The sequence below is a fragment of the Numenius arquata genome, chromosome 2, assembly GCF_964106895.1.
Source record: "Numenius arquata chromosome 2, bNumArq3.hap1.1, whole genome shotgun sequence".
NCBI lineage: Eukaryota > Metazoa > Chordata > Aves > Charadriiformes > Scolopacidae > Numenius > Numenius arquata.
In genome coordinates this window covers 28,915,027-28,942,888 of record NC_133577.1, presented here as the reverse complement: position 1 = coordinate 28,942,888, position 27,862 = coordinate 28,915,027, and the positions used below count along the sequence as shown (strand labels likewise).

Genomic DNA, 27,862 nt, shown 5'->3' with positions numbered 1-27,862 from the left:
GAGATTGTTGCTACACTTCAGAACATGTGCACAAGTTTGATTACAAAGTAAAACAAAAATTAAAACCTTCCTACTAGACAAATTTATGCACCTTTTCTAGGATGGGTACTTTTTTATTACAGGTTTAAAAAAAAAATAATATAAAAAGTCCTGCAAATCAGTACAGAGAATTTTTAATAGAACTAATCAGCTCAGCTCAATCTTTACCAGGACCTGAGAGACCCGAGAAAGCTGATACATCCTACCACCTCATAAGAGGTAGCTAAAAAAACTCACAATGATCTAAAATCCCCCACAACCCCAGGTAACAACTGTCAACATATATGAGAAGGCCAAAGTGACAGAATACAGTCCCTTGAAATGGAGCAGCAAGAAGGACAAGACAATTATATTAAAATTGCCCATCTGAAGAAACAAGAGTGTTCAAGACTTTGACAGCTGAATTTCATAGTGAGATTGAATTCCGTAATTTATACATGAGGGATGATCAAGTTTTATAGGTCTTATCAATCCAAAGAAAATCAGCATGGTCAAAATATTGCATTAGATCCTAAACCATATCAAGGCCAGAAGCAACCACAAATAGAACAGAAATCTGTCCATAAAATTTAAGACAATTATTGTCTGCAAGTATTGTCCTTTGTTATCAAACCTGCAGCTCCAAGCAGGTTAATCAGGAACAGAGATAGTTGTTACAGCTTTAATAATTGTAATCATTAGAAAATTAGAATATCCACCAGCTCTACCAAAATGTTACATCAGTTGGTTTCACATTTCAGAAGGGAAGGATGGTCTAGTTTTTACATTATTTAGTACCAGATACAAATGACTGAGATCAAACCCTTTCTTTGCTCTGAACGTCCTCCATGAAGTTGGTCAAATTGTTAAGAAATGTATTAAACATGATGTAATGACAAAATACTGCCTTATTTCACAGGGATGTAACAAAGTTGAATACATTAAAAAGACTGTGAAATAGATATTTTGGTAAAGGGGACCATACAAGGATTGTAGAGAGGTAAAAAAATTAAATCTGGTCAAGTTTTTTTGCCCTTAAATGCATGAGTGATAACTCAATCACATATAAAACAGAAGAGGTCTATGTTAGATGAATCACAATCCCCCCAAAATTAATCACTGGTGTAAATTGATTGAAGTTAATGAAGCTGTGACCACTTAAACACAGTGGTGAATTTAGCCTTGAGTGCTGTCACAACTCTCCCCTTTCCAACAGGAAGTTACTAAGGTAATTCATCTCAGCTTTAATTGTGTAAATAGATGCCAGCTATATGAGCTGTCGCTAATAATTTACACATACTTTTGATTAATAGATCTTAGAGAGGCTTTCTGAAGTACAGTTATCAGTTTTTCTATTAGAATTTGAATGTAAGTTTGTAATACCTGAGCCTGTAAACAGAGATCTAATTTGTTTTAGTTCAATTTTTCCAGAAAACTCTTACTGTCAAGGTCACTTGAAGCAGTAGTCGCATTTAAAAAAACGCATCTTTTCATTAGAAAATCCCAAATATTGCAAACACTAATAAAATTTGGCATCAGTACTGTAAGAGGGTAAAAAATAATTTCACTCAAAATCCAAACCAAGATAGTTTAAATGATACCAAGACAGGAGATTTACAGCCTATAGAGACATTAAGTGCTTACTATTTCTCCTTGTACTAATGATGTCATATTTCAGTGCTAACATAGTAGACTTCAATAGTTTTCCATGAGTAAAAGGGAAAACGAGATAAGAAACTAAGCAGCTACCAAAATCACATTGGATAAAGGGTAATTTTATATGCCAGCTGTCATAAAATCTTTCTGGGATCAAACGTGTAAGCTCTGCACCATGAATGTCATTTTATAAAAGACATGAATAAAGGAAGACGCCAAAATATTACTGAACAACTTAAAAACTTCTAAGTTTCAGGAGAGATGTGGCCCAAATTGTTTCTTTTGCCATTAGTTAACTGTAACACTATAACAACAGAATGAATGCCACCTGAACTGTGATGCAGGTCCAGCTGAAATGTTGGTCTAAAGTGATAAGATCATCATGCCCTCACTTTGAGGCTAATAGCACACAAAATTTTAAGTTTTAACCATTGGGAAAGAACCTCCGGAATGTACACTACAAAATTCCATATTATTTCAGTGACGTATTCCTCAAGTAAACCTAAAAGTCTAACGTGCTCATATTACAAAGATAAAACAAATACCAGAATTAGTTTGGGTGGGTTTTTTAAATCCTAAAGTTATTTTGAGTTAATCTTTATTTGTCCTGAAGAGTAATATTATTTTTCCAAACAAAATAAAACAAAAAAATTAAATTAATTCCATGGACGGGGAAAAGCAGGGTTAAAGCTCACGTTATAAGGCCACATGTTAGTAATTCAATTTGAACAGATGGAGCAGTGTATTGGAACAACAGCAGAAAACACTTCACACTCCTAAGGAACTCTGTTCCTAAAAAGCAAGCATGCAGCACACCAAAATTTCTCTATAGAAATATTAGAGAAATATAGAATATATTTCTATAGAAATAGAATATAGAAATAAAATTATAGAATATTGTTTCTCCTCTACACTTTCCTTACAAGTTAGCAACACATTTTCAAAGATATCCCAGTTAAGCAGTAAGTAGATAAATAACTGGAAAAAAGAGTAAAAAAATCTTTAGCGTGATGAGCTCTTAAGCAAGATAACATTGCCCAAGTGTTCAAAATACTTATGACAAGACATATACAAAACCACAGGCTGAGTAAATTTGAGAGTCAGCAGAACGTGCTTATTAGAATTCAATGAGGAGGAATTCTGAGAGAAGTAAACAGAAGATGCACCTACTTGAATGTTTTTACTCCTGTCCGCAAAGGTTTAATGGCACTTTTTTTGTATACACACCAAAAAATATTTGCAGTAAATTTAGTGCTGATGAAAGATGCCAGATTGATAGCCCTAGGGACTGAGTTTCTTTGTATACACAGAACAGATATAGCACAGAGTGAGAAAGTTTGTACCCCTGCCAAAATGCCTTACAATACTCAGCTTATGCAACAGTCTTCCCACTACAGAACTCTTTGCCTCTCCAGTGAAAATGTCAAAAATATTGCTGCTTAGTGTCAATAAGGGAAAATAAGACACGGACACTTACTAGCTATGGACACTGTTAGTAGGGATGGAATTTGAGGCATCAGCTCATTTAAAAATGTTTATTTTCGTGCTGAATGGCTCTTTTGTCAGCTGTGAACTTTGCTGCAGTGTTTCTAAGGCTGCAAAGTCAATCTGCACCTGGTGTGAAAATGCCTTCCTATTAAACACCATGTTATTACAACATAAAAATAGCAAAAGAAAAGAGTGGTTTAACATAACTTTTTTTTTTTTCACATAAGCTTATATTAACATACATGACCATACATCTAGTACTCAGAAATGGTATCAAAGGAGAACTAACTTGATAGTTTCATTTAATTGGTACCTGAGCACTCACTCTCCAGTGATCTCTACAACTGATCAAGCCCACTTTTAATGGACAGTAATTCCCTATTAATCAGGTTTTCAGCACTAGACTAGAAGTTACACTGTCATATGGAGCAGGCAGGCTTCCAATGAACCTTGGATTCTTATTTCCCTTACTACTAATAGCTTGGCCAAACAGCAAAATAACTCCACCCCACCTCTCAAATGCAAGTGTGAAGCCATTTTTCATTGTCAACAAATTTCACATAGAAAAGCAGTAAGTTAAGGTTTACAGAGCATTGTGACTCTAAATACAAAATTGCTGACCTCATTAAAAAGACCAATTTTCACTTAGAAGGGAGATGTCCAGTACAACCCACAGGCTGCAAACTTACTGGACCTCAAACCAGATTGTGGCATAGGATTAAATGCTGCTTCAGTCCTTGGGATGTTTCCTTTGTGCATGCAAGGGCTTGGAGTGGGGGACAGTGTTGCCAAGGGAGTAGCACAAAAGAATGAGGCTACTGCTCTGATTGATTTTTAAAAAAACAATTCTTCCTAGAGACTATTTTCCTCAGTGCACAGTGTTTACAGCACTTCTGACTTACCACTCCTACTATTTTCCTTGGTTACTTTCCAAAGTATTACAACAAGATTACTGAAGTATGTCAAATACAATAAGTAAAAACGATAATTGCATAACAGGTAAGCCTTTCCATCTATGCATAATTAAAAAAAACACACAACAAAACAGAATAATCAATATTAAGAGTAAATCTTAAGATTAAATTTTACAGTGATAAAATGGGATATGGTGAATAAAATAAAAAGATAAAGTTTCTGAAACAATTACATGCCAACAAACTTAATCTTTATTCTGAGCCAAATAGGAGACTATTGATAAGTGTCACTACCAGGGCAAGAAAAATTATGATCCTGCAAATTTTCATTCACATAACTCTTGGGGGTTTTTTGTGCAACATGAGAATTCTACTGAATGGGCATAAGAGTTTGAAAAACGGAGATCAAAATATATGTACTACTGCAATTTTTCCTCCCTTACTTAGAAATGCTTGTCAATATTTACTCAGGCTAAGTACAAATAATACAAAAATACTAAAATAGTAAATAAATAAAAAATAAATAAAAAATAAAATATAAATAATACAAAATAATACTAAAATACTAATGCTTTAATATTGACTTAAAAATAAACTTTAAATGAAACTAAATAAAAGTAAATGCAAAAGACATTTAGAACCATTAAGAAGAAAAATATCTATTTACAGATCTTTTTGACCCATACAACTAATGAGCTCTTTTATTTCAAGCATAGGCTGGAATCCAATCAAACAGGTAACCCTTTTGATTTCTTCTCCGATTTATTTCCAAAAATAATCATTAGGAGGAAACGATAATTTCAGAGCACCCAACAATGTACTTAAATTACAAAGACTATGAGGTAAGACTGCAAATTCAAATGTTTGCATGTGGCAATAGCTAAATAAAACTAGAAAAATATACGCCACAATCAGCCATTAACTTAAAAATACTGTTCAAATGTCCTTGGGGTACGCTTTAATGTATTAAACAACTTTCTGCATTATAATTCCTTAATAAAAAAATGTACAAAACTTACCATTTTCCTAAGGCTTCAACAGTTCCTCAAGGATGTGACCAGGTCAGAAGGAGGTACTCGTTTATGCATGCAAGATTCAGTATGTATCTGGCAGTTCTAGGTGGGGGGAGGGAAAGTAAAATCATAAATTGATCCTATAGAGATCTGTGGTTCAATGTAGCCAAGTGCTAAGCTGAAGTAAATAAAAATATGGAGAAAAGGTGTAGCATTTCTAGTGTATGAAGCATGTCAAAGTATTTTGGCTTTACTTAGCAAACACTCCTCTGAATAATCTCAATTACTCTGAACAACCCATTCAAAGATGACCCTAGCACTCCTGAGTGCTCTGACTGGCAACAAAAAATTCCAAAATTCTTTAATTAACCTTAAAATGTATGGAATACAACAGGATAATATAGTAACTATACCTAACTTTTCTGTGGCTGTAGCCATCAATAAACTTTTAAAAGGAATGCTGAATTGGGCCATTACTAAACACTTGCTCTAAGAAAACCAAGTTCTGCTCAATGTTCTAAAGGTCCTATGAATTACTGAATTATCAGACTAATTAGTAAGAGAAGAAAAAAGCTATTAAAAATGTAAAGCGTCCAGCTTAAAAATGGATTGAGGTCTATCCCATCATTCAGCTGAACAGTCTGTCCATTTCCCTTAAGGCACAGGGAAGACTATCACAGAACTCAGTGTAAAAGAGCAGAGTATTTAAAAATAAATTGCAGATATGTAGAACTGCTGCATTCAACAAGGCATCTGCAATCTTCCATAAATTCAGCGCAGCCCCTCTTCATGCCACATGCAGATCCACCAAACAGAGAATAGCAAACCCACAATTTTCTGTCCCAAGTTCTGTTTAATAGAGATACGTCAAACAAAATTACTTTGTTGAGTAAGTAGGCACAAGTTAATTTCTCACTTTACAGACAGCGAAGCAAGATATAAGAAATTAAGCAATTTGCATAAAACCACGTAGTCTACTTTTGAGCTGTTAATTTGCAGACCGGTCCACTCTGTGATCACCAGATCACTCTTGTCTTCTGCACAAACTGGGCAGGGAAACACGTCTGGGAGAATTCTCCCCCCTTCCCCCGGGCTCCATCCCACCGCGGCTACTCACCTGCCCCCGACAGGTTTTAGCACAGTATCCCTGAAGGATGAACTCATTTCGCAGAACTTGAATACGTTTGGAAGACGGTCCTAAAGTCATTTCTCGTTAAGGCATTAGGGAAATTGTTCAAAGTCGCTACTATTGAATTACTGGTTTTACCTAAAACGTAATTGCAAGACGGTGTCGGGCAGAAAGAAAGCGACACAGGGACTGATGTCGCAGATCTGCCGGAGCAGGATCCCGCACCTGCCGAGGGCGGCGGGGCCACACAAAGAACCGAGTCCCGGAGTGACTATTTAGCTCCAGACGCGGAGATCAAAGACGCCCGTCGAACACCCAGGCAAACCTCAAACTAAATACGTAGCTCCTGGGACTTCCATCAACAAAACCGAGCAGGCATCGCTCCACCGGCGCCCGCCAGCGCCTTCCTCGCCGCCGTCCCCCCCCGCTCCTCCTCGAACGGCACATCGCCGCCGCACCGTCTCCCCCTCCCCCCGGTTTGCTTCAGGGGCACCGCTCCGGGTGAAGGAGCCGCAGCCCCGGCACCTGCCACCCGGCTGAGGCGGGCAGCGAGCTCAGCCCGGCCGGTACCGGCCTCCCCGCCGCCGCGCGCCGCCGCCGTTCCACCGCCGCCCGCCCTCACTCGCCCGCCCGCCTCGCGGCGGGAAGGTGCCGTCCCCGCCGTCTCACCTTAAGGCACCCTCCCGCCGCCCGCCCGGCGGTCCTCACTCTCCCCTATAGCCCCCCGGTCGCGGCCGGTGCGAGCGGAAGGCGGCAGCGGCGCGCGGCACCGGGGGAAACATCTCCCCTTTCCCTCGTCTTCCTCCTGCTAATCAGCCCCTGTCAGCTCACCTCAGCTCCGCTGCGGCTCAGGCGGCCGGGCCCCGCCAGCTGGCATAGCGTAGAGGTGAGGGGAAGGGTCCCGCCGCGCCGCCGCAGGCTCCCAGCCGTGGAGGGCTGGCACCATACAGAGGACGGCGGGACGAGAGACCTCCGACGATAGAGCGGAAGAGCGCTAGAGAGGCCGGGGAAAGGCGGAAGTGACGCTTCCCGTTGCCGCGGCGATCGCGCACCCGGTGCTCGCCAGCGTGGGGCCGGTGGCGGCGGCGCGGTGATGCTTGCGGGCCGGGCCCCGCCGGGCGCTGCGGATTGCTGCCGTCGCTTCCTGGCGGCGGCTCTGGCGGCGGGGCTGCGGCCGCTGCTATGCGGGCTGCCGCCCTGCTGGGCGACGGCGAGGCGGGCGGTGGGACAGTGGCCGAGCCCGGGCCTGCGGGTGCCAGAGGCGGCGGAGGCGGAACGGCTGGTGCAGCAGGTGCAGCGAACCGGCGTGCCGCTCCGTCGTTTCATCGCCAGCCCGCAGCTGGCCCGCACCGTGCAGCGCTGCCTGCAGGACGGAGCCCGCCCCGGCCCCCAGCCTGTCCTGCTCGAGTGCGCGCCCGGTAAGCCGCCCCGGGACTTCTGCCGTCCTCTGCCCGCCCTGGGCCCCTCTGGGACTTCGCCGTTCCCGGGCCTGCTGGGACGCGGCGCTGCTCGGCGCGCCCCGGTGACCTTGCCGGGTCAGCGTGAGCTGCCGCCCTCGCCACCGGCGGTAACGGGCGCCAGGCCCTGCTCTCCGGGGCCCGCGGGGAGATGGTGGTGCCGAGGGAAGAGGACAGGGCCCTTCCTCTCCCGGGGGTTCAGGCAGGGGTGGCGGCTCCGTTGGGTGACGGCGCTGCCTGGGCCCGCCGAGATGGGATCCGTACTAGGGGCTACTCCCGGGGCGCACGCTAGCGAGGGGCAGGGCTGGCTGGGTGTCACGGCGCTGCGGGACGCTGGGGGTGGGCGGCGGGGGGTCGGACCTTTTATACAGAGCTTTGGGAGGAATGAGTGAGTGCTCAAGTCTGGAGGCTTGTGCCATCACTGGTATTAAAACTTTGCTATAAAGTAAGTAGAGATGCACCTTTCTGTCCAGATGGTATTTTTGGTTTTGTAGGCTTTATCTTTGTTAGTAAAAGCATGCCTAAGACTGAGGGCCATTACTCTGCAGTTACTTAATGTTTTGTTGGGTTTTTTTTTTTATATTTCTGCAGAGGGTATTTTACCTGTAGAGATAATATGGGTAAGGTTTCAAAGTTTGTTTCAGTTGGCAGAAGAAAAAGTAGTAGAAATATTTGAAACATTTTATCTAATGTTCCTGGGTATCTAATCATAATGTTGTGCTTAGTGTAATTCACTGAGCAATCTCAGGCAGGCTGCATGTAAATCATTTTTCTAACTCTTGTTTTAAGTGTGTTTAAACAAGCATAAGTGATCTCCTGTTGAAGGTGGTATGTACCAAGTGTTGTGTTGGGAAAATCACTACAGGAAATCACTTAGAAAAAAACCAGAACTTTAAAAAATTTTTTTTTATTATTTATTTTTCCACTTCAGGTCCTGGAATCTTGACCCGAACTCTGCTCAATGCAGGTGTTAGAGTGGTAGCTCTAGAAAGTAACTCAGCTTTTCTTCCAAACTTACAGGTACAACTTTTGATTTGGTAGCACATTTCTAAAACTTAATTAAAGAGAAAATAAGAAATCAGCTTATAATTGTGTAGTTGGATCAAAAAGGAATTAGCCAGTGATTGTTACTTGTAACATCTGAAATAATGCTTAATGATAGTAAGTATTGTTTGGTTTTACCTTGCACATTGAGCAACAAGCTATTTCGTAATCAATTGATTTGGGATTTTATGTATGCAGGAATTCAAGTTCATAGTCTTCCTATGAATATTTTCATGCATAAATTTGAGGCTAATGCTAATCAAAGTCATTGTAGTTGTGTATATTTTAGCAAGATGTCTGTATGTAACTTCCAGAAATCTGTAAAAATAGTCGTGGTTTTTCTGATTATCTCCTGGTATTATTTAATGTATTGTCCTGCAATTGACTGATAATATTAAGACGCATGTGTTGTCTTCTCCTGTTCACCTTGGCTTTGCATGATTTCAAAGGTGGTCTGACACAGCTGCAGAAGTTGCACTGGAAGGATTGTGTTACAATGCTGTTAAGTAGAGGTTTGGAACCAAAGATTCTCACCTGACTTAAAATGTGTATACATGGCATTCTCTCTGCATATATGAAGAATTCTACTTGTAAATCATTAAATGCAGTGGTTTGTTTAGTTGAGTGTAGCCTTTTTTGCAAAACTTTGCAGAACATCTTGCTAATTTAAGAACGTGTTTTAAAGTGTCAGTTGAGCAGCACAGAAATGTCAAAATGCCACAATGAAGGAAAAAATTCTTTTTGTCAGCTCTAAGAGGCAGCTCTGAGATTTGACTTTTGTTGACTGGGTAACAATTTTAGGTAGCGCTTGAATATTTTGTTTGTTTGGGTTGGGTGTTTTGCAAGACAGGTTATTGCATCCAGATTTCTTCAACTGGAACTAATTTTATTCAGTCCCTAGAGAATAGCCTGGATGGACAATTAAAGGTAATTTACGGTGACTTCTTCCGACTGGATCCTTTGGTGACTGGAACGTTGAAACCACCTGCTATGTGTTCTGACAAACTTTTTGAAACCATGGGTGTAGCAGCAGTGCCTTGGAGGGCAGGTATATGTATATGATCACACATGTTACAGATATGTTTGAAGGGTGCATAGGTAGTTTGACAAAATCTTTGCTTGAGGTATAGGTTCTATTTAATATATATTATTAATATTATTATATATATAATATCATGGATATTATTTCCTACATTTCGGCTTTATTTAGGTTCTTGATAGTTTCAAAAAACCCTTGTGGCAATATGCAGTCTCAGCTGTTTGTTTGTATTAAAGGTTTAGTCTAATGCAAACTGGGCTTAGCTTTGACTAAAGCTTGTATTGTGTTCATTCTTGAACAACATGAGCTGACAGACTTTCTTAATTGTTTGTAGTTTAGACATGAGCATTAATGTACATATTGCAAAATTTTAAAGATACTTTTACACACTATTGAAACAGATGTACCTGTGAAAATTTTTGGAATCTTGCCACAAAAAAAGGAAAGAAACACACTTTGGAGGCTTCTTTTTGCCCTGTATGAATGCAATTCCATATACAGATTTGGAAGAGTAGAACTCAACATCTTTATAAGTGAAAAAGAGTACAAGGTATGTGTAAGATATTTTACAAGTAGTAAAGAAAAAGTAGTGCGTCACAGAACACAGAACATTTATATTGTATAGTTAATGTTTTTGTTAGTGAATTTCTTTATCTGCCAGAAATTAAGCCTTGTTTGTTTTCTGCTTGTCCTCTATGCAGTAATAGCACTGTCAAGAAACATTCTATTGTCACATAACCACAAATCTTACAAAAGTGAAGGCCGGTCCTTGAGAAGGATATGCAGCAGCAGCAGACTAGCTGTTTTCCATTGTAACTTGTGAGGTGCTTAAATTCTGTAACTTGCTTTTGCAACAAAGTTGTTTACTAGTTGTAGGTAATAGTCAATGAAGACTGAATTCAAAACTGCACAGTGAGTTGCGCTTGTCCTCTTGAGCCATTTTTGTATGCAGTACTGAAAAAAACTGAGGTAAAATATTAAAGTGCTGTACGCTAAGGTGCAGAGCAGCTTTCTGGGTTTTGTGTTCCTAATTTATGCTGTCCCAAACCTCTAGAACTGTACTTGTAGTTCAAGGGTAACTTTTCTTTCTGTGAAACTGTGAGGTTTGTACAGAGCCACAAACCTTTAATTACCTGAAGTAAGCAAAGACTTCCAGTTGTGCTTACACAACCTGTGCTGTGCCTAACACCTTACTGAAAAAAATTAGAAGCCTTAGAAGTCTTAAGTATATTCTTTTGCAAAATGACAGGTTGGTCACCACTGAAATATCCACTTAAATGGTATGTTTTTAATTGCCAAATTTTTGAGCAAATAGGGGGCAGCCTATTCATTTAATGCAGTCACTGGGTTTTTTATTAAGTTTTCTGTTTTTATTGTGAAACCTGTTAAATGAAAGTTGTGTACCTAATAAAAGCAATTGGAACTTCCTCTTTTTTTTTTTTTTTGTCAATCCTATGACGAGGCTTTCTAAATCTATTATAAGAAGTTAAATTTCCCTGCTGCAATTTACATCTTTCTTTGTCCTGTTGGAGAACAGACACAAGTTTCTCTTTTTTTCTTGCCCTAAGAGCTGTAATACTGCTCAGGACGATGACTGTGCATGCTGCTTAATGTTCAGTGAGGTCACCTGATGTTTGGCTTACTCTGCTTCTGTGTCTTACTGGGACTATTATCTTATCAGTGCGAGCTGATTACTCTGTCCATGTTATGCTTTTTATACAAAATATGATCCCTGTTTCTTTTCTGTGTGAAACTTCTCTGCCTTAAAAGGGGCCAGAAAGTATTAGCTGGAAATTCCTACACAGTTCTGTTATCCAAATAACTGCTGTGATGAAATACTGAGGCTGCCATAATGTCTTCTAATCATGTGTTCTGACAAGATGTACTAAAATAGCACAATGTATGTATTTAACTTTACCTTGGAATTGTGGACTTAACTGTGAATTTCTAACCACTTGTTTTATATATACGAATTTTGCTTAGATAAAGAAGCAATCTTAGTTTTTGCAATAAAAAAGTTCTTTCTCTGCCATTTTATTAGGTACTAACAGCAACGCCTAGGGAAGCAAGGGCTTACCAAGCACTTACTGTACTTTGGCAAGTAGGATGTGAAATTCAGCTACTGCACATGGTAAGTTTTTGGACCAGCTGACATCGTCTCTAATGCTATGGACACATTTGTAGAAAAGGGTTTTTGTGTTTCATTGTTGTAAACTAATTGGAAGCTAATTTGACATTTAAATTAGTTGGAGAACTATTGAAAACTTTTGGACGTAAAAACCTGGAACAGTCATCATGTTTTGTGTAAAACACTTTTAGTTAAGCATCATCATCATTAACTATGATGTCAGTATTTTCATTACAAGACAGTGTACTCAAAAACATTTATTCTCAGAAGCTGGTAGGTAAGAGATGTTTGCACAACAGATAAGTCTTTTCCATCTTGCTCAGGTTTGTGTGAGACTAAAAGACTGCTCTTCCAAACTATCACAGTCTGCTCTGTTACGTCCTCTGTATTTGGCCATCATGTATGCTTTTGACTTCCTGAGCTGCGTTCAGTAGAAATATTTTTTTGAGTCTTAGTGCCTTTATGTTCCAAGCAGGCCTGCTTCTCCTGCGAGTCAATAACTATCTTACCTTGTCAAATATGCTATGGTTTAGTTTTAAAAAAATTTTTATGTTGTTTCCCCACCTCCACAAGAGCACATGGCCATCAACTTTCACTTACTTTATGCTTTTTAGATTTATCTTTGTGCTCTGTTTTTCTAGGAACCTACCTTCAAAGTTTAAATGTTTTGCTAATCTAAAATTTAAAGTTTCACTACCTGTTGTCTTCTAAATACCTTATATCACAAGGTATATATTAAGGTAAATATTAAGGAGTTGAAGAATAAGATGATACTTGTGGAAGATGGTCATCTGACTAATAGCAATGAAGAGAAAGTGGAGACATTCAATGTGTTTTTTGCGTCAGTCTTTAATAATACTGATAGACCTTCATCTGCCTGGTCCTCTGAGTGAGAGGACCACCAGTGTGGGAACAGTGACTTTCCGTTTGTGGATACTGAAATTGTAAGGGACCAGCTGTATCAGCTGAATGTTCACCAGTCGATGAAGCCTGATGGGATTCATCCTGGAGTACTGAAGGAGCTAGTGGATGTTATGGCAGGACCCCTCTTGATCATCTACCAAAGATCTTGGGAGTCTGGGGAGGTCTCTGCTGACTGGAAGCGAGCCAGCGTTATTCCAATCTACGAAAAGAGTTTGAGGAAAGACCCAGAAAACTACAGACCTGTTAGTCTAACCTCAGTTCCTGGAAAAATTGTGGAGAAGATTATACTGGGTACTGTTGAAAGGCATTTAAAGAATTGATGCAGTTATCGGGCACAGTCAACACCGGCTCACAGAGTGAAAGTTGTATTTAACTAATTTGATGTCCTATGATAGGGTCACCGTGTCATCCTAGTGGATGAAGAGAAGGTGGTGTATGTAATTTTTCTGGATTTTATTAAGGCTTTGATACTGTCCCTCACATTATCCTTCTGGACAAGTTGTCTAGCTGTGGGATGAGCAGGTTCACGGTGCAGTGGGTGAAGAACTGGCTGAAGAGCAGAGCTCAAAGGGTTGGAGAGAATGGGGCTACATCTGCCTGGCAACTGGTCACCAGTGGTGTTCCTCAGGGTTCAATTCTAGGGCTGGTTCTGTTCAATATATTTATCAACGATCTGGATGCAGGAGTGGAATGCACCATTAGCGATTTTGGTGATGATACCAAACTGGGAGGTGTTTTTTGACTTGTTTGAGGGACAAGATGCCTTGCAGATGGATCTAGATAGATTGGAGCATTGGGCAATGATTAATGGGATGAAATTAAACAAGTTGAAATGCTGGGTGCTGCACCTAGGACAGAGTAATGCTGGGCAAAAGTACAAATTGGGAGAGGAATGTCTGAAGAGCAACCCTATGGAAAGGGATCTGGGGTGCTTGTTGACAGCAGGATCACTATGAGTCACCTGTGGGTCCTGGCAGCCAAGAGGGCAAACCACATCCTGGGGCGCATCAAACACGGTATAACCAGCCAGTCAAAAGAGGTGATTATCACACTGTATTCAGCATTGATGTGGCCTCACCTTGAATGCTGTGGGCAGTTCTGGGCCCACAGTTTAAGAAGGATGTGAAGGTCCTTGAATGTGACCAGAGGAAGGCAATACAGCTGGTGAAAGGGCTGGAAGGAAAGTCCTATGAGGAGCAGCTATGGACTTTGGGCTTGTCCAGTTTGGAGAAAAGGAGGCTGAGGGGTGACCTCATTGCTCTCTACAGGTTCCTGAGGAGGGGAAGTGGAGAGGGAGGTGCTCAGCTCTTCTCCCTGGTGTCCAGTGACAGGATGCGTGGGAATGGTTCAAAGCTGTGCCAGGGGAAGTTTAGACTGGACGTTAGGAAGCATTTCTTTACCCAAAGGGTGGTCAAATGCTGGAACAGGCTTCTTAGTGAGGCAGCAGATGCCCCAAGCCCATCAGTGTTTAAGAGGTATTTGGACAAAGCCCTTAATAACATGCTTTAACTTGGTCAGCCCTGAATTTGTCAGGCAGTTGGGCAAGATGATCGTTGTAGGTCCCTTCCATCTGAAATAGTCTATTCTATGCTATTCTACACTATTCTAATCAAAGCACTTTAATTCTGTAACATGTTTTCTCCCTCCCATAGGAACCTTGGTCATCATTTGTAACTAATTTGAAAAATGGGGGACTGGCGGTACCAAAAAGCACGGTAAGATTTTTATGTGCACTTTTCTCCTTTTGGAGGTGCAGCTAATCCACTTCTAATTAAAGGTTAAAATAACTTTATAACAGCATTTACACATGTATTTTGTAAGAAGTGTTCTTCTAATGAAAACTTATGGGCAGCATGTAGATGCATCGGAAGTGGGGTAAAGAATTTCTAGTAGCTTAGAAACTCAAATAAACTAGTATCTTTATTGTCTGTGATGGAAAAAATACAGTGAATAAACAGCATAAAGGGATGTGGACAGGTGAAGTCTTTTTGAAATGAAGTTACTTGATAGGGTCACATCTACCTGCTTGAACAAAACAACTGTTATCACAACTAATAGCACAATCAGCACTGCTGGTTTTGATTCAAATGTTTATTCACAGGACCATTATAGATTCTGTGTGCTAGTTAATTGCTGAAAAGTGTGAGTGAGAAGTGGAAAAATACCCTGTGTAAAGTTCTTTACTTTTCTCTTCTAGAGAAGTAATGATGTTTCTTTGTATAATATATTTCTATTTAATACTAATAATATAAAAGCGTATGTACTTAATACTTGATTTTACTCTCCCCAGAAGACTGCTACGTATATTGAATATTGAATGTGTTTGAAATGTTACTGTACAATATAAGTGACTATGACTGAATGCAAGTGATTGGGTGTGCCTTACACACTTAGGTGTGATGCTGTAAAGCCATGTAGAGAGGCATATCAGGTGGATTATGTAAGATGTATTGCCTTAGAAGTATAAATGTGAGATCTATTGGACAATATACTCATTGCTGCCAATACAGAAGTACATTTATTTCAATTAAAAACTCCACTACTTCCCAATTTCATAAAATTCTCAAGTTGCAATATTGTCTTAGTGTTACACTCAAATAATTCCAGCTTTATATACAAAAGGCAGGTAGTTGAAGTGATCTATCTGATACCTTGTATAGTACAGGAATATTATAAGCCATATAATCTCTTGAAAACTCACATTGAGCCTGTATTATGTATTTCAACTAGGAAAGTTCTGTCTTAAAAATAAAACCAATGTGATGTGTGTTTGGTTTGTTTCCTATTTCCTTTCCTTTTGGAGGGGGTGGGGGAGGTAAAGCATCTTTGCTCTAGAACAAAATTTTGAAGCCTCAGCTTCAAAATTTTGAGCGACTTCAGCTTTCTAAAACTTTTCAAGAAATGTTACTGGTGGCACAGATGAAACGCTTACTCTTAGCTAAAGACAGACACTGTCTTAAAAAGGACTTTTCAGTGACTTGTTTTGTTTTTCTTGCAGTGGCTGCCAAATGACCATTTATGTTTGGTACGACTGACTCCTCAGCAAAATCTATTTACAGGAGGCTTGAAGCCCACAAATTCAGCTACTTTTATTTTCATGGTGAAACAGTGTCTTGCTAAGCCCAAGTCTAAACTTACTGACAGATTAAAGTAAGTAAGAAAAAATTACAGTTTTTATGTTTTTTCTTCATAGAAATATAGGAAAATGTTGAATTATATTCTCAAAGCAGTATTTATTTACAGCTGAAATACAGGTTTGTTTTTTTTTTTCATTAATTATCTGCATGTAGAATAGAAGATTTCATTTTTGCAATTTACAAATACAATATTCTGGGGACTGTTCCTGGCCTGTATTCACAGATGATAAAAACTTGAGGTTTGACAGGAAGATAGACAAGCATTTAGAATGTAGATGTGCAGTAATTATTGGTACTCCAGTGGAGGTGAGGTCATGTATCCGCAAGAAGTTTTCACTCACTTTACAGACATAATAATAAAGTCACCAAGAGTTTTGCAGGTATAAAAATTAAAAGCTGAAAAAGAGTTTCAGTTTATAACAGACATCAAAGTAATGCTAATGAAAACAGCTGAAGGTTATTGAAGGTGGAGTGGGGATGTCCTCAAATGGCTTTCTGTTATCTAATTAAAAAATTTGGCTTTAGACTTATTTACCAATTATGCAACTCCCCTTAATTATTCTTTTTGGTATTACATTGGAGCTATTAATTTCGCTGTATGATCAGTAGATTTCCATTTCCCATAAACGGGAAGTGTTTGCAGTTTGGAAAGCATTTACTTCAACTTGTTAATGAAAATAATGAATGTATTTGTAATTTCCTGGTAGTAGTTTATGGAAGTTAATTTCCAGAAGGGGGGGAAGCTAATAAATTTCAGTAACTCATTTAGCAAAGACAAGTGCAAAGAGCCTTAATGGATTTCTTTCTTAAAGCTCAGTGGTGTACCTAATCTCCACTCGATCCTTTGGCCAGGAAGTGGAGCTAACCTTGAAGGCTTCTCATGTGCATCTTCTGTGTATTTATACACCCTTTTCTTGTCTGGGAAATAGTTAATGTATATGCACATGCATGAAATCCAGTTTTCATAGCAATGGTGTAGATGGGGAGACAGTGGATACATCTATTTATATATAGAAGAAAATACCTCGGAGGTATAAGTCACACTAACTCATGCTATACTGAATCATCTTCTTGGAGTTGATCTTGGCTTTAATTTCCCAGGCATTGAAGAATAACCCCTTTTTATGCTGTAATGTCTGTTACTGACTTATGCAGTTGGGGCGGAGGAGGGATGGAGGGCAGCCGCCCTCGGATGAGGAGGCTTATGTGGTTTGGTATTGTCTATGTCTGCTGGGGGCTTTATTTGGTATTTACATGTCTCATTAGCAGAGGCTTCTTCCTGTTTGCAGTATGGATTGAAAATAACTTGTGTTGTAGGAAGATGTTAACTTCTAGAAGCTGAGAAAGAGTGAAATAGACCTCCAGGTAGTTTCTTGCTCTTTAATTTTTCACAGAAAGAAATGCTCTGTTATGATTTTATTTGTTTGTTTGTTTCAGTTCATGGAGCTTGGACAATGGTGGCAAATTACTGAGAGAGCTAGAAATTCCAAAAAATGCTGAAGCACGTAACTTATATCCAGAAGACTACAGGCGTCTTTTTGAGGCTTTGCAAAACTCTAGTGTGTTTACTGAAACCTGGTTCCATGATGACGTCCTGGAAAGTATAAGGAACATAAACTTATAAATCTAAAGCTGCTGTCTTTCGGAAGATCACCTTTGCTTCTAGAAGATTACTTTGATAAGAAATGATTTAAATAAAATTGGATTATTGTTAGCTAGGTAATTTCCTGTCCAAACAGGAAAATAAATTTAGCAAGTAACAAGAGCCCTTCTACACAGGACGAAAGTAACGGATTCACAGTTATTTGGTCACAGTCCTATCTAGAATGGACAAACTTTGCATCTTTTCCAGGAGCATATTAGTGATCTGCTGCTTTCGGATGTACCACTTAAATGGAACTTTTTGTTACACTGTGTATATTTACAACATTTAAAAAAATATTAGACCAAATATCGTTATTTGTGTGGTTTGTATTTTAGTGCTCAGAGATTTAAATGCCCTTTCACAGATTCCCAAAATACATAGGTCTTTACCACCTCTGAATCTGTTACATTGTCTCCTGATCTAAGAACCTTGCGGTCTAAAGACAACGTAATATTAATAAATCAGTAGTGGTGGGTTAATAGAAGACAAGGTAATGACAGCATGATAAAACATCAGCTGAGAGTTTAGGTTTTTTTAACTTAAGATTGTTATATCTCTGGAGTAAAAAGTTGTAACAATTCTTTCTTTTGAAATTTTGAAAAGAACACTGGGCAGCCTGTTCTAGTTTACAGTACGCGAACACCTATATCTGTATAGGCTTTATCTTAAGTCTAAAAAAAAAGTCACCAGAACATTCAGTGTTAATAATAGTGTGTATAAAGAGTTAGGAAAAACAATCTTACCTGCAACCTTTGATAATATGTATTTGTTTAATGTGTATTACGTGTACATAAAACCTTACTTTAAAACAATATGCTATTAAAATTATCTTTTTAGCCATAGTCCTCCACAATGCAGCCTGTTCCTAGTTTCTCTTCCTGTCCGACCACATGACTGTTCTGTTGTTGTCTGATAGTGCTGGCAGGCTGTAGTGGTTCTGTGTTCTGTATTGACTACTTTGGGAAGAGCTGTGGCCCAAAAGATGCTTTTTTAGCAGAGTACAAGTTAATAAAATGCCTTTTTAGTAAAGTCTGAGCTATTTTCAGGCTTTGGAAGAGCAGTGACCAACACACAATTGTATTTCTTTAGCATAGTGTGAGGTATAGATGTGACAACCCTTCATCTCTGTCTTCCTCCTGCAGTTCCTGCTGCAGAAGGTAAATTGCTTTCAGGCAGCCTCGGCTCCCTCTGCTGCCAGGCTCTGCCTCTCAGTTTAAGCTGCTGATAAGCCTTTGTAATGTTGTTGCGATGAAACTACTGGAAAAGCTGAGGTTTAATTTGCAATCTGTCTCAGAGTGTTACTGGTGTTCTGGTGTAGGTCTAGAAGATTTGAGGCTTGCTTTCTGTTTACATTTCTTACTATTTCAGATAACTTGCACTAGAAATTGACCATGAATGGCAAACTTGCATCAACAAAAGCAAATCCACTTATTTTCAGTCTCAATAGATGGTAACTGTCCTATCTACTGGTCTAAAAGAATGCAGTGTCTCTAGGCCTGCTTTTTTTTTTCTTTTCTCCTTGAATCAAATACCTTGCTCTTGTTGCAGCAAGATGTCTTATATCAACAAACCGGGAGCAGTATTCAATGCATAAAATGTAAGACCACCACTGTCTATATAAACTTCTTTAACTGTGTTGCTGGTAACATTTCAAACATGAACTGGAAAACAAGAAAATTATTTGCTGTGATTTTTTTTTAAACTATTGGAAAACAGCATTTACTGAGCCAATGCAGAGAGTCCCAAGATAACCGCAGGAGTTTGTAAGTGGAAGGAATATTGTGTAACTGGGGACTTGAGGAGATTTAGCGCTAACCAGAACTCTGCTATTAAGTCTAACCTATATGTTTAGCCCCTATCACAAATGTGAAATGAAGAAAACAATGGCTGTCATTATAAAAGTGGTCTTGGTATTGACAGAAGAGATGGAAAAAAGTGAAAATTACTGGTGTACGTGAATGAATACGGGGGAGTGAAATTGCAGTAGGTCCACGGATCCATTGATGTCCACTTAGTAGTTCCTGCTGTTGCAAGTTTACAGCTTCTGTAGGATAATGCTGAATGCAAACTTTCTCTAAAATTTTAAATTGTATGTAAAGACTTCTTATGCACTTTTGTTAGAATTTTTTAACCAACCCTGTACTTCTTGTATTCCTTTCCTTTGCATATCTGCCTTTGCCATATTGATGGAAAATTGAGCCAACATCTCTTCGGTTATTTTTGATTCATGTAAATGCAAAGACAGAACTTGCAACTAGAACAACAGTATATAGTTAATATTTACATTTTAATAACTCTCAAAAATACTATTCAAAGAGAAAACAAAGCTGCAAATTCACTCAAAATTTAAAATGTTTTAAAGACTTTTTCAGAAGAGAAGATCTTCATGCTAACTTTGGGACCAAAAGGTTTACAGGAACTACTTTTCTATCATGGTGGGAGAGCAGTTTCCTGTTTTTGAAAGTGCATTAATTTGCAAGTTACTGTGCTAGATACAGTAAATAATAAAAAGTATTTTGAAATTAGCACCATCACTTAAATTTTGCACAGTTCAGTTGTTTTTTACATAATTTTGTGTTATTAAACTTTTTATATGTAAGATATAAAGTAATAGAATTTTAAAATTACATTAATTAGCTGGAAGCTTTGGGGCAGATTTATTTCTTCCAATGTTTTTGTTTCTTTGAATTTGTGATCTTGGATGAGTTGAAGGTGACAATATACATACAGTATACTTAAGAGAAAGTCCACGGTAAAGCACATTCCTTTCAATTATTTCCAGACTCTGGGTTTTTTGGTTTGTTCTTGTTTGTTTTTTGTGTTTTTTTTTTTTCCCCCAAGACAGATTTAATTAATGAACCTCTCAAACATGAACCACACATGATACATCTCTCAAGTAGAACTCTTAAGTATTGCTTCCACTCTTCAAATACTGTTTCTTAGAGGAGTTACCAAGAACATGGCTTTGGGCATGCTGTATTAAACATCAATATATCATAGTTTGTATCTTGATTGTAACTTCAGAGGTGCTAAGTAAGTCTTGTAATGGCCCTCATCATTTCTGCCGTCCATTTGCCTGTAAAAGAAAATTACTTGACTGTGATGGCAATTGCCTGAATTTTACTACTTAACTATATTGAAATCATAGCAAACACAAATGAAAACAGAGAGAAACTTGGTCCTTATGATGCCCATTGGATTCTATAGTTAGTAGTTTGCTTTTGATCCAGAAGAAGGGTTTGTGGCCTTGTGCTAATTAACACAGTAGATGATGTGATAAGGGGTTGTTAAGGTGGAATGTGTATATACTGGCTACTAGGATTGTTCAGCATTTGACACCTTAATAATTACAGCCTAGCCTTGCAGGTAATAATGATAATGTTGATAGAAACATCAACATAAAAATTGAGAAACAACCGATTGTGTGGTATAGTTTAGAATGTGATAGGAAGAACCTGAGGCTTCCTGAGAAACATATTGAATTAATTGTTCTGGCAGGCTAAATGCAATCCATGGGGCTGTATATTGAAAATTCCAATCTAAGCTTTGTAAGCCTTTAATTAGCAAAGCTGTACCTTTCTTCTGTAAACATCGAGAAAATGGAATCAACAAGTAACTTTTCCAGAAAGGACAACAAGTCAGTGGGAGATGTTTATTCACTCGTGTTGCATCCTTGCTCAATAGCTATTGTGTCTTTCCTTGTGGACGCTGTTTAACATGTCATTGCTAAAAATAGACATGCTGGCTGTCCCCAGCTGATAGAACACAACACGCAGCAAGCATATGGAGCCCAAGGGAAATTAAGGGTAGTTAAGATACACCAAATGGAACAGTCAATTACTCATAACGTAAGCAAGACTTTAACACTTGATGTAGTTGATCCTAGTGGTAAGACACCAAATAACCGTGCAACATTACCTGTTTACGTAAAACTTTATTTGGGCAGAGTTTGGAATGATTCATAAGTTTGAATGTGTCTTAAGGAGTTAGGTTTGGGGTTTTTTAAATTTTTTGTTTCTTTGGTTGTGGTTGTTTTTTTTTTTTTCCAGGATGGCTGTTCTTAATGTTTTTCTTCAGGATTCTTTTTGTCTTTGTCTCTTTGCTTATGGGGTCTTATTTCTATAGTGATTGCAAACATCTGATATCACCACTAGCTGTTCCCCTCCTTTCAGCTGCAGAGTGTAGTAGACACATGCAAAGACTTGTATTTCTTTGCTACAGAATCACATTCTGAAGCTGAGAAGCCTCCAGCCAGTTTGACTTGGCAATGATTTTGCTTGATTTTACGCAGATCTGCACCCAGTCTACAAATTGACATGGGAGTAGTTGGCCATGTGTAGCATTACTGCTTAAATTAGAAAAATCAGATTTTTAAAAAAAAGTGGGGAACAAAGGCATGTCACACTGCGTGTGTAGGTTTTTTGGAAGCCTTTGCTAATAGAATTCAATGCTTCCTGCCAGAAATTGTCTGCAGGAGAAAACAATTTTAAGAACTGTTTGACTCATGCCACTGTAAAAATGAGAGATGATAATTTTTTGTGTAATTATGCTTCGGCATTTTTTTTCCATATAAAGTACACTTCCAGGTCTTGTCTTTCAGCTAAGAAATCACACTGACTAACTTCAGAAGCTTTTTTCTGCCATCTGAAGGAAATTAATGTGTTTGAGGCAGGGAAGACAAAAGGAGAAAGTTTTTGTAAAGTTTGTGGTAAAACATCAATGGGCAAAAACTATGTAACTGAGTGAAATTTACTATGAATTTGTGCTTAAAATGCTTCTGCAGTGAGGTTTGTTTTTAATTTTACATTCTAGAATCAATTTTTAACTAGCATACCAACATTAGAAGTGAAGAGACCAGGACAAGAGATTCCTATGTGTTCATAAAAGATCTGTCTGTGCTTACAAGCTTTCAACTAATTATTTGGTAGCTGTTCTATGCCATTCGTGACACAGATTTTGTACTAATTCAAAATATAACATTGTGTGTTTTGAGCCACATTTTGCTCCCAAAAAAATTCAGTTTTGTGCCGTGTTGGTTGGAATGGGTATTGCACATTTATGACTAAAGAGCAGAATTTGTTTAGCTGTTTGGATTGTCTCATTACTGCAGCTCTTTCTGTGAATTCATGCTGTAAAACATGTTGTCTTGAGATAGAAGAGCTAAACTTCCACTACCGTGTCTCCTCTACTGACAATCAGGAAGTATGACTAATTCACCAGCATCAGCCACAATTAAGTGACATTTGCCACACAAGTGCCTCCATTACATGCCCTGACAGCTGCTTCTGCCCAGAATGTGTCATGCATTTCAAATAGCTGTTCAGAAGTCTGACCTGTCTAGGTCAGTGGATGACTTGGTTGTATAAACACCCCATACTAATAACAGGGATTAATTCAACTAAGTATGATCAATGGCTAAATGACCACTTATTGGAGTATATAGCCATAACATCATTATGCTTTTCAGAAAGTTCAGACTGTTTCTGGAAACATCTGAGCTGGGCATTCAGTTGATTGCCATTGCTCAAAGACTGTGTTGAATGGCCCTCTGAGACAGACAGGTCTGTAAACTGTAGATGTTGATACCCAGAATCAGCTTTCCAGGTTCTTCTTACAGATGTTGAAATATCCAACATCGCATCAATGAAAATTTTTATGCTGTGTTTAAAAGCTTATCTATACTAGAAAAGTCTCTATTACTACAATTACGTTCTATCAATTGAAATGCAATGTCAGCCAAAAGTTGTTCTTGGGCTTCTGTGGTTTATTTCACTACAACTTATGCCAAGCTGATCAAAACCCCTTTCTTCAGGCATTCATACTCCAGGTTTTGCTGGAATAGCTGGGCTCTCTAAGGTTGTGAATTTTTTTTTGTGCATGTGACAGATGACTGTCGTTCCCTCAGACACATTTTTGTACTTTATGAGGTTTTGTTACATTGTGGGACACGTGATTGAGAAAAGCTGACTTGGAAAACTAAGAAAATAGTGAAAGCCACATCTGGTATTGTATATTCGTATTAGCTCCTCTGAGCGGACTTTTTGCAGTTCATAGGTAGGACTTAAGTTCATGCTTTTTGTATATTGTTTAACCATTCATCTTTTAAGTTTATCCACCCAAGAGATAGACATTAACTGCTGTTATTTCTGGGTTTGCTTATGTTACAGGTTTTGAGCAATGCCTGCTAAGAAAATCAGTAAAACAGCATAGACAGGGAAATGCAGAAGATTAAATAGGTGTAGGAGTAAAGCATACAAGCCAAATACAGAGTTAGTTGTTTAATATTTTAATAACTGTTAAGGATAATTCTTGAGCATGTCACAGTATCACTGTAATTGAACACTTTTAAAAAATTTGCTGGGAGAACTAAACGTGTCATAATGTGCATAACTATTTAACTGACAGCCAGATTGCTGTCAGTTCTTTTGTTAATGAATTATGTCCCTGCAGCACTTAAGTGAATGTCAAAATACATTTTTCTGTGGTAATCCTGTGGCTTGATGTACCTTGGTTCTTCCCAATAGCAGAATTTTGGACATGCATATTTACCATTTCTGATTACCCTGTTGGAACTTGGATGAAAACAGCTGCAGACTGAAATAATCATTACTGAGACCAAAACTGGGTATGTTTTGGAAACAAAAAGCTGTTTTGCAAGACTGTTAGGTCTGTCTCTCAGTGTTCTTTGACAGGACAATGCAACACTTCTTTCCAAAACACAAGCCCTAACTCCCTCTATAGGCATAATAAGGAGAAACAGACCGAGTCCATTACATTTAGCCTGCATCCTGTGTGTAATCTCATAAATGAATGAAAGCTACATAGACCCATATGGAAAGCACTCATCATCTCACGGGCTTTGCGCATCACCATTTCAGAGTGGTGCTCTTAGTTAATTGTGCAAGTGTTTTGCTTTCCCGCTCTCATTTATCTGGTGCCTTTAAATGATGGCTCTGGCAAAAAGCAGTTGGTGTATGAGGTGTATTCCCAGTGATACACACCGCCACAGCTTGGGTGCTGAGCAGCTCCAGGGCCAGCCATACTTCTTTGAATTGGGATCTAGGAATGTGTCCAGCTGCTAGCTCCTAAGTAAAATGTCCTGTTTGAGGATGTTTTTTGACAGAATCATTATCACATCTCTTCCTTTGTGAACCAAACTGTTTAATATTTTGATCAAGATTATGAACTGAAAAATGTGTATCATCATCTGCAACGAATGGCTTTACATATAATGAAGCCCCTGGCTGAGATCTGATTCTCTATGTCAGAGATCTATGCTGGTTTCAATGTTGCATCAGTGAAGAAAAGTTGCTGACAAACCCTTGGGTGCTGGTACAAAATAAATATGCTTTTCCCTTCGTGGTACATTGAAGGATGCAGTGGACTTGCTGCGTTTCCATGCATCAGCCACTCAGCTGGAAGGGCTGTCTGGTTTCCTGCGGCCCCTAGGAGGACACAGCCCCAGGCTGGGGCTGGGAAGAGCCATCCACCTCTGCACAGCTGAGGGCCTGGGGATGTTCACTTCGTTAGATATGAAGCTGTGGGTATGCAACCTCCACCTGTCCTCATGCCACTTTTATTTTTGTATGTATTTTTTTCGACTTCTGTGTCAGCGTTGAGGCTAGGTCAGTATGGAAATGAAGCCGTAACAGTACTAGACAAGGAAACGGTGGCAGATAGAACTCCCTACGGCTCCAGGCTTCTTCTGAGGCCGGACTGCCCGTCGCGTCTGTCAGAAGAGTCCCTGGTCTCATTGTCAACAGGATTTCTAATTAGACATTTTCTCACTGCTTCACTCCCTTTCAAAAGAAACCAACCAACCCAGAAAGTAACTGGAAAAACTCCAATGTACTCCCTATTGGTAACTGGCCACAGAAACCCTGATAACCACTTCGTTCAGCACAGCAGGGTGATGTGTTAGTGGAAAGGTAAAATTAAACCCTCCTTCAGGGGAAGGGCTACCCTCTGACCCGCGCCCTCTCAGTACAAGCGAGAGATCTGGTCTCGGCCAGGAAAAAGGTGTAATGAAAACTTCCCCTCAGCCCCTGATTGAGGACGATGTGGCCTCCTGCCGCCCCGGCCCTCACTTAAGATGGCGGCGGCCGCGCCGCGTCACGTGGCGGGCGGGGCTGCCGCGCGCTCTTTCTGTGGCGGCGCGTGCGGCAGGATGGAGCCGGCGGCGCTTGAGCGGTTTCCCAGCCCGGGCAGGGGCAGCGGCCTCCGCACCCGCCGGCGGCTGCGGCCCGGCGAGCTGCTCTACCGCGCCCAGCCCTTCGCCTATATCGTCAGTAAGGAGCAGCTGGGCGGCGTGTGCGAGCGCTGCCTGCGCAGGTATCGGCGGGAGGAAAGGAAGAACGGAGGGAGGACGCCGTAGCGATACCTTCCGCCATCCCCGCCCGGCCAGCGCCGCCTCTTCCGCTGAGGCGGGGCCATGGCGGCGGGGCGGGGGGAGTCTCGCGCCTCTGGGGGAATGGATATGGCGGGTATCGGCGGCTGTGCGTGGGCCGCTGCAGCCGGGGCTGAGGTAGGCGGCTTTGCCGCTGCCTCCCGCTCTTTTTTAAGGCTTTTCTGGCTGGGCTGTTCTGGGCCGGTCGCCTCTGGGGGCGAAGGGCTGGCCAGGCCGGTGCCGGCGGTGCCGGGCCGCGGTGAACATGGTGTGATTGTTGCCGGCTAGCCCAAGACGACCTGTCGTGGTGAGGGTGCAGTTCTCACCCTCGGTAGTCCCGCCAGGAAACCATCCGTGTTGGTCGAGTTTCCTATGGCCTGCGCGAGTTTATCCTTGTGTAAGGAGCAGGGGGTTTGGGGACGTGCGTTGAATAAGTGCTCGCCGCCTTCCCTCAAGGCCTTGCAAGTGGAAACTGACAAACCCACAGTAGCTTTCTGTGTTTGTTTGAAAAAAACAAAACAACCAAACAAACCCAACTGTTTCCTACCCTTTAGCAATTTTGCAGCAAGGTTGATTGTCATAGACCTGTTTGTAGGGGATCTGTGTATTAGTACCTTAAACATATTGGTAGGTAATCCAAAACCATGTATAATTACCAAGACTCGGAGAGACAATTCAATACTTCTAGCCTTTCCCATTTTTTTCTTTTTGATGGTATTTGATGTTTTGTTTATTGAAACATTCTCTGTGCTTTGCTTCATGTCTTTACAGGGCTCTCAGCTTCTCTTTAAAGAAATGATAATGTGATTCTCATTTTCCCAGAGAAAAGTTTGACAATGTGTTCCAGGTGACTCTTGTATCTAACCTATTAAAAACAAACCAAAAAAACCCCCAAGCAAACAAACAAACAAAAATTTTTAGCTAATATATCTGTGAATTCTGACTCATGACATCAGAGTCCTTCAGGACAGTGACTGCCTGTGCCTTTTCAACTTCAAGTTGTAAGAGGCTGCAGACTTCGGAAGATGGGCTGAATGCAGCAACAGATGGAGGGAAAATACGTCTGAAGTGTTTGAATATAGAAGTGTAACCAGGGCAAGGTTTCTTGGGAGGAACAGTGATACATCATGAAAGGTTATCCATTTGTGAAAGCTTGTCTTTTTTTCTAAATAGGGATATCAGTTCAATTAAAAAAGTTAAATAAAAGTTAAATAAGGCAGTTAAAAATAATTTTTCACCAATCTAGCTTCCATTGCAAAATGTACTGGGGCTAGACAGAGTTTATAGATCAAGACTGTGCAAGCTGACTTTCTTCTTATTCATCTCATTAAAGGCAGCGGCTCCTTAATCAACAGACTTTGTTTTGATATTAGTGAGTGATACGTATGTCCATACATAGGCTGTTCTTTTTATTTTTTTTAATGCATGGAAATTAGAAATATAGCAAAGTAGGATGTGGAATCAAACTGTTTCATGAATCTGGTTTTCCTTTAACATGCAGTGTGATCTTTGTTCAAAGCCAGGTATGAGAACTCAAAACGATACCACTCATTTATTTCGAGGACTAGAGATAAAGAATGTGTTGTCTACTGCTGTTCCTGTTTTTCACTCTGATCTTTAGGTGGCAGTACAAGAACACACGTGCGCACACACACACACAAAAGGTCTTGTGTTTGAAATTGATTTAGCATTTTAGCATTGTTATATATAAAATTAGTATTTGAGGCTTTATACTGTAAAGTGTAATTTTATACTTCCTTTTGTCTCCCAGCTTCTAGTAGTAAATGTTGTTGGATGCAGCTTTTGGCTGCGTCAGAAGTGCTGGGTGAGCCAGAAGATGGGTAATGATGTGCAGAATATTTTATTTCTGGACTGCCTGCTGAG

General features: G+C 39.9%; 3 protein-coding genes across 6 annotated transcripts in view; 2 read left to right on the top strand and 1 right to left on the bottom strand.

Moving 5' to 3' along the window:
* Positions 1–7,179, bottom strand: part of CNST (consortin, connexin sorting protein) — a 58,438-nt gene extending 51,259 nt beyond the window's left edge. The window contains exons 1-2 of one of the 2 annotated variants that reach the window (XM_074168659.1): positions 7,050–7,179; positions 5,096–5,191 (exon numbers count right to left, since the gene is read on the bottom strand). The gene's annotated coding sequence lies outside the window, so the exon portion shown is untranslated. Of the gene's footprint in view, positions 1–5,095; positions 5,192–6,206; positions 6,357–7,049 lie in introns of those variants that run through there. The other variant, XM_074168660.1, reaches the window with a different exon arrangement.
* Positions 7,180–7,229: 50 nt separating this feature from the next.
* TFB2M (transcription factor B2, mitochondrial) lies at positions 7,230–19,251 on the top strand. The gene is made up of 8 exons (XM_074168228.1): positions 7,230–7,636; positions 8,607–8,695; positions 9,614–9,767; positions 10,160–10,308; positions 11,800–11,889; positions 14,463–14,525; positions 15,809–15,960; positions 17,385–19,251. The coding sequence occupies exons 1-8, from the start codon at positions 7,312–7,314 to the stop codon at positions 17,569–17,571; spliced, it is 1,209 nt and encodes a 402-aa protein (XP_074024329.1). The 5' UTR covers positions 7,230–7,311; the 3' UTR covers positions 17,572–19,251.
* Positions 19,252–25,759: 6,508 nt separating this feature from the next.
* Positions 25,760–27,862, top strand: part of SMYD3 (SET and MYND domain containing 3) — a 422,465-nt gene continuing 420,362 nt past the window's right edge. For all 3 annotated transcript variants that reach the window (XM_074168179.1, XM_074168178.1, XM_074168177.1), the window contains exon 1: positions 25,760–25,923. In XM_074168179.1, coding sequence (XP_074024280.1) covers positions 25,760–25,923 — 164 coding nt within the window. The remainder of the gene's footprint in view (positions 25,924–27,862) is intronic.

Bases quoted from the DNA above. Each gene is read 5' to 3' on its own strand.
- TFB2M (XM_074168228.1), top strand. From the start codon at position 7,312: ATGCTTGCGGGCCGGGCCCCGCCGGGCGCTGCGGATTGCTGCCGTCGC. The intron at 10,309-11,799 runs GTATGTGTAAGA...CCATTTTATTAG, and splicing joins TAAGTGAAAAAGAGTACAAG to GTACTAACAGCAACGCCTAG. The intron at 15,961-17,384 runs GTAAGTAAGAAA...TGTTTGTTTCAG, and splicing joins AAACTTACTGACAGATTAAA to TTCATGGAGCTTGGACAATG.